The sequence below is a fragment of the Labeo rohita genome, chromosome 20 (assembly GCF_022985175.1).
Source record: "Labeo rohita strain BAU-BD-2019 chromosome 20, IGBB_LRoh.1.0, whole genome shotgun sequence".
Lineage (NCBI taxonomy): Eukaryota > Metazoa > Chordata > Actinopteri > Cypriniformes > Cyprinidae > Labeo > Labeo rohita.
This window is the reverse complement of record NC_066888.1, coordinates 1,280,860-1,287,468: the sequence shown is the minus strand read 5'-3', so window position 1 is coordinate 1,287,468 and position 6,609 is coordinate 1,280,860. Positions and strand designations below refer to the sequence as shown.

At 40.1% G+C, this 6,609-nt stretch overlaps 1 protein-coding gene across 1 annotated transcript in view; it reads right to left on the bottom strand.

Moving 5' to 3' along the window:
• Nucleotides 1–3,678: 3,678 nt before the first annotated feature.
• The window catches only part of LOC127183101 (NACHT, LRR and PYD domains-containing protein 3-like), a 29,085-nt gene continuing 26,154 nt past the window's right edge, over nucleotides 3,679–6,609 (bottom strand). The window contains 3 exon segments of the mRNA XM_051138920.1: nucleotides 3,679–4,437; nucleotides 4,807–4,968; nucleotides 6,143–6,313. Of these exon segments, the coding sequence (XP_050994877.1) occupies nucleotides 4,851–4,968; nucleotides 6,143–6,313 (289 nt within the window). The 3' untranslated portion in view covers nucleotides 3,679–4,437; nucleotides 4,807–4,850.

The window sequence follows — 6,609 nt, the reverse complement described above, 5'->3', positions numbered from 1 at the left end:
CTAGAGAATTGTAGGGTTCTCTGACCTGACATTGATGGTGCCACACACAGTGTCAATGATCCTGCAAGAACAAAAAAACATCGCACTTATCGACGGATCGTTGGTTACGATACCACACTTTGCTCGATATGTCGAACTTTACTGTTAAACGACAGAGGAGGACGGGGAGGAACATCACTGTTGTTTGACCACGCTCGATCAGGTGTGTACACCACGTCCAGATCTTTTGGACACACCACTTGAAAATTGCGAAAATGTCCTCTTTGTGGATGGTTCTGCGTTTAGAGATCCACAAACAGGCCAAAAAAAAGTGGGATACGCTGTGACGGCAGAATTTGAAATAGTGACCTCTGTCTCGCTGCCATAGAACTATTCAGCACCAGCAGCAGAGTTTGTGGCCTTAACTGAGGCGTGCAAACTCATGACAAACAAATGTGCCACCATTTACACTGACTCGCGTTACACTTTTGGAGTTTCGCATGACTTTGGAGCACTGTGGAAATACAGAAAATTTTTAAAGTCAGATGGACGCCCAATATTACATGGTCCTCTTGTGGCAGCTTTACTAGAAGCCAGTTTGCTGTCTGATAAGATAGCCATTTGTAGATGTGCAGCACACACATATAACAAAGATTCTGTATCCACAGGAAATGGCAGAGCACACACGGCAGCAAAGGCCGCGGCGGCTAAACAGTCAAAAGATCTTTGTACTAGTACAAAGTGTACTTTGTTATCTGAAAATAACCTTGATGTTTCTTCTTCCTTACAGAGCATGCAGACTTTTGCTTTAGGAGCAGAGAAAGACCAGTGGAAACAATCAAGATGTGCACTGACCAATGGTGTTTGGATGAGCTGTGATGGCAAGCCTTGTTTACCCCGACACTTCTTTGCTCATTATGCTAAGACGATGCTATGCATCGAAAGGGGGAATGGTAGTACAAATTAAAGAACTGTGGTTTACAAAGGGGTTCACAACATTCGCAGAAAATTTTTGTAAAAGATGTGTTATTTGTAACACTCACAATGTGGCAAAAGGGACAAAAATGTCCCAAGCAGCTGCAGTAGTGAAGGCTCTGTTGACTGAAATAGTCCCAAGATGGGGAATTCCATGAAAAATCAATTCAGACAATGGAACACATTTTGTAAATGAGGCAATAAAACAAGTGGGTCAGTTTTTTGGGATATATTTGAGAACACATTGCAGCGATCGTTCAGGTGTGCGTTTCCCAAAAGCATCGTTAGCTAACTATGTTCATTAGTTCCATGAAAATCTATTGCCAATGACGGAACTTACGACCATAGTTGCTTTCGGGAAACTTACCCCAGGTCAGGTGGAGCGGTCAAATGATAAAATGCTATAAGAAAGTTGTTCTCATGGACATGAGAATGAGAAAGAGATCCAGAGTAAACCTGAGCCAATTTGAAATTCTCTTTGATAGACCACCATTTATGGGAATGAAAGGGGGCAAACAACAGCTATCATCAACAAAATTATGTGAGCATGACATGTTGGGTTACTGAAAGGAAATGTCTTGTCTGTTGTCTAATGTCTGTGTGCAAAGTAAAAGCTGCTGAAGGATTACAAATTTAAGAATCTGTTTAAAATATGCCAATCCTATGCATATTTGTTATAGGTTCCAATACAACAACATGAACTGAAAAAGTTATGTATATTGTGACAATCTAAAAGCATGCAGCCCACGCTCTGAGACAGTAACCTTTTGTCTTTATGCAGTTCCTGAACATCTGGCAGGTTTTCCCAAGTTAAGTGTGAATTCTAAGCTCAAGGTACAACTGTGCCTTTTGTTTAAGCACCTATGCATTTGAATGACACTTGTATTTTAAATAGATCAAGGCTGGGAAAAATCTTTAACTGGGCTGTTTTCCTGTACCACATTTGCATGCTTTGTTTAGATTGATTCCACCTCTATGTACTCCTCCCCCTTCAAACCTATATACTCTGCTGTGCTGAGATTTTGTCAGACTTTTTGATGACTACAGAGCTACGCAGCGAGTATCTGAATAAAGCGAAACTTCTGCTTCAAGATATCCAAAAACGTCTCCTGGTCTCTAAGAAAAAAATTCACAACACTGCCCAGGGGAAAGTTGCAGAAACACCCTTGCACAACATTAAACCTCGTGACTTTGTGGTGTTATAAGACCTGAGGAGAAGCTGGAAAGCAAAAAGGTGGCTCGGGCCGTTAGAGGTGCTTCTGATTACCCATACGGCTGTGAAGGTAGCTGAAAGAACCACGTGGATTCATCCAAGCCACTGCAGAAATGTCCCATCTACACCCCAAGAGGAGGAGCAGATGGAGTAAAGAGATTCGAGGCACATGTCAACAAATGCCAGAGTCCAGTTTAAACGCAAAGTGCTTTTACTCACGTGAAAATGGCCGTAAAAGAGCCTGAACAAGCAAACAATTAATTGTTTTAATGGTTAGCAAATTTGTGGGGAGCAGGAACAGAAATGAAGAGAATATTATAACCCGTCTGAGAATAGGTCACACAGGATTGAATAGGACACTGTTTAAAATCAGCAAGCACCCAACTGGGGAATGTAATCACTGTAGTCAGCAAGAGACAGCTGAACATCTAATACTTCACTGCAGGAAATACAACAGTAAAAGACGTCATTTTATTCAGTCACTAATTAAAGCTGAGCATGAAGATTTTTCTATAATAGGTATACTAAAGGAAAAAACTATATATGATAATATTATTAAGTTTATTAAAGAAACGAAATTAAGTAAAAGAATTTAGACGTTTTTTTTTTTTTTTTTTTTTTTTTTTGAATTCTCATATATCTATCGCAGTATGTTAATCCTACAAGCATGTATCCTGTCCACACTCCAGTCCAGTCGGTGGCTATTAAACCGCCATTAAACACCAAAGAAGAAGAAGAAGAAGTAGGGCCACGTTTAGCTTGAGCCAAGTTGTCACGTTTTGAACTTTTTTTCTGTCATACAGCTGATTTATTCTCGAAAGTACTGTACCTCTTGACGGTAGTGTGTAGGTTGTGTCGGAGGAAGCAATTCGAAATGCATCCATAAGCCCCTTGTCTTCCACAACATTAACAGGCCTACTGTCCATTGCAATCCATTTAGATATTGCATTTGTTAATGATTGCGATGTAGACTCACTTAATTTGCGGTGACTCGTCTTAGTCAACGTGGTTTGACGGAGCTTGCTGACTTGCAGCCGGTGGTGAGGTGACTACCGAGCTCGCTAAAACATGCTTTGAGTTCAGGTGGTATTTCAAACTAGAACTGCTTTGATGATAGGCAAATTCCTTGTCACAAACAACGCAGATGACTTTGGTTTTATCAATGGCTCCACTAGAACCTCTTTTGTACTTAAAATTGCCCTTTAGCCAGCCATGCACTTCTTCGTCCTTTTCGTTTTGCATCTTGTTAGTTTTGTTACTAGCTTGCTGCAGTTCTTCAAAGCGTAACGTTACAGGTCTGTAGGGGGGCGGGGCGCGTTAATTGAGTTTTATATGCTGAGTTTCTGTCCATTTTTCTAACACACAAGTTCATGGAAGGGAAATCAAGACGGGGGAAATCTGTTTATCTTCTTTATTTTGAACAGCAATATGTTTTGTTGTTATTGCGATTGTACACAAATAAAAGTAGATCCTTTATCCACCTTTTTGTTCCCGTAAGAGCAGACACAGCCATTTAAATTTTAAGGGTCAGGCTTCCGTATCATAAGCATCCAGCTATTGTTAGATGCACAAAACAGCTCATTTTGCTGCTTGATTGGTGTGTCTTACCATATTATTTTAATGTATTCTCTTATTTATGAGCACACTGGTTTGTAGTGCAAATAGTTTGACCATTTACTGCACATTATTTTCCTATAGTGGCTAATAAACTGGAAGTTTCACCCATGGTCTTACTTGCTCATAGGTTACAATAAGGTGGATACAAACAAGGTTTGTTTTAATCTATTGTTAAATAAAAAGGAAACAGAAAAGACAGAACATATAGAGAAAAGAGAAGCTAATTTAAATTGATAAAAAAAAATGAATAAAAAGTGCTACAGTTAGAGGGTCAAATAAAGATGGAAGAGAGGACTCATTCCATCAGGAGGGAACATTTAAGGTAAAAATCTGAAAGTGATTTTGTGCCTCTTTGGTGTGGCACAATAATGCGCTGTTCACTTGCAGAATGAACATGCTTGAAGAACATTGATAAACCATACACTTCTGCAATAGTGAGCTCATTCTCTTCATGTGTCAGTCACTTATTTTCATGGGTCGGTATAAAAGGAGAAAGTGATGTGACGTCACACACACACGAGACAGTGTGATGCTGTGTGTCTCTGTGTGTTCAGTCTCTGTTGATTGTGTGACTGTGACGTCTCTGTAGCGGCTCCTTATTCACCATCAGCTGATCCTGAGGAAACTGGCCTGACGTCTCAATACTGAGAGTCCTACAACAAAACACACAGACAGTCACATATGAGTATGAGACATTACTGTCACTTCACATCAGCAGATCCATTTCAGAAAAACAGTATATTCATATTACAGCCAGAGATATGAATGAACAACTGATCATAGATTAATAACAGTAAATGATCAACAACTCTCTCTTTATCACTTACACACAGAGACACTGGAAGAGATGAAAATATTCATAGATTAGTCACATCACAGAATCAAACTCTTATTAAACACAGTTTGAAGTACAGAAACTAAAGTGGAGCTGAATTATTATCTTATATTCTCCAATCACACACACAGGAGGTCTGTTACTGAACTTGTGTCATTTTAAAAGCTTTCAATAAACAAACACTCACAATAGTATAATCTCTTCAGTTTATAATGTGGATGATCTTTCAGATCATGATTTTCCTAGTTTATTCCCAGACAGATTCAGTTCTGTCAGGTGTGAGGGGTTTGATCTCAGAGCTGAAGCCAGAGCAGCACAACCTTCATCTGTGACACCACACTTATACAACCTGTAGAGAACAATGACACAATGTGAATCATAGTTGTGAGTGTAGCTTCTTATTGACTCAGTGGTGCTGTTTGAAACTGTCATGTGCTTCAGAACTGAACAGACACACAGAGCTGAATGTGATATATTGTTTCATAGTGATATAAGGACAGATCTGTCTGGAGAAACAGTCACTTGCTCCTCTAATAAACACATTTGCTTCACAGGAGCCACATGTTCCCTATTACATCTCATTCATTAACTCTTGTGATCAAACACATCAATGGTCTCATCTGGCTGCTTAAAACTGAATGGAAATGTGCTGAACTCAATAGAGATACTCAAGGTCTTCATGTACAAAGAAAAAACTACTGTCTACACATGCACTGAAATCATGTTCATGAGCTTTTCTTCTGGCTCATCACCTATGGCAGTGGTTTTCAAACCGGTCCCCAACACATTGTAGGTCTCTCATATCTGACACACCCATTTCAGGTCTTGCTGTCTCTACTAACGAGCTGATGGGTTGAATCAGGTGTAATAGATGAGGGAGACACAGAAAACGTGCAGCATTGGAGGTGTTCACAGGACCGGTTTGAAAACCACTGACCTATGGGATGTGATCAGTCCTGGAGGATCACCGTCCTGCAGAGTTTAACTCCAACCCTGATCAAACTCACCTGCATGTAACTTTCTAGTGCTCCTGATGACACTGATTAGCTGCTTCATGTGTGTTTAATCAGGGTTGAAGTGAAACTCTGCATGACTGTGGCCTTCCAGAAGCGAGTTTGCCTATCCCTGATATAAGATGAACATGAGGGCCGTTGTCCTGCAGAGTTTAGCTCCAACCACAATCAGACACACCTGAACCAACTAATCAAGCTCTTACTAGGAATATTAGAAACTTCCCAGCAGGTGTGTTCAGGCAAGTTGGATCTAAACTCTGCAGGACAGCGGCCCTCCAGAAACATGTTTGGGTACCCCTGCTTTAATGGGTCGAAAATAGGAGCAGCAGGTCATGTGTTGTGATGGAGATGAATGAAATGAACTTCATCCGAGTCATTTCTGCTGAGATTTTGTGTTTTCTGAACATTGCTGATTTTATTCATAGGACTGATACTGAAGGATGTTTATACACAAAGAGGACAAAGACATGGACATGTCATGAGGACATGTGACTATCAGAGAGATCTTACCTCAGTGTCTCCAGTTTACAGTGAGGATTCTGTAGTACATCAGAAAGCAGCTTCAATGAATCTCCTAGGTTATTGTAGGACAGATTCAGTTGTGTCAGGTATGAGGGGTTTGATCTCAGAGCTGAAGTCAGAGCAGCACAACCTCCATCTGTGACACCACAGTTACTCAACCTGTAGAGAACAATGACACACTCTTCACTCTCTCAGATCACATCAGTTTAGCTGTGAATCCATTATTAAAGAGAAAGTACAAACTTACAGCACAAATCAACATTTATTAGATCATTACTGAGATCAAAAATGTCACAGAACACCAAACATGATCATAAAACATAAATTAAAACATAAAACTAAATTTAACGTACAGTACTCGTGGAGAGTCACGTCCAGATGTAAGTTATTCTTTTTAGCTTGTATTTTGGGTGTATACCCACTTCTCCAGGCATCACTACACCACTGATTTAGAG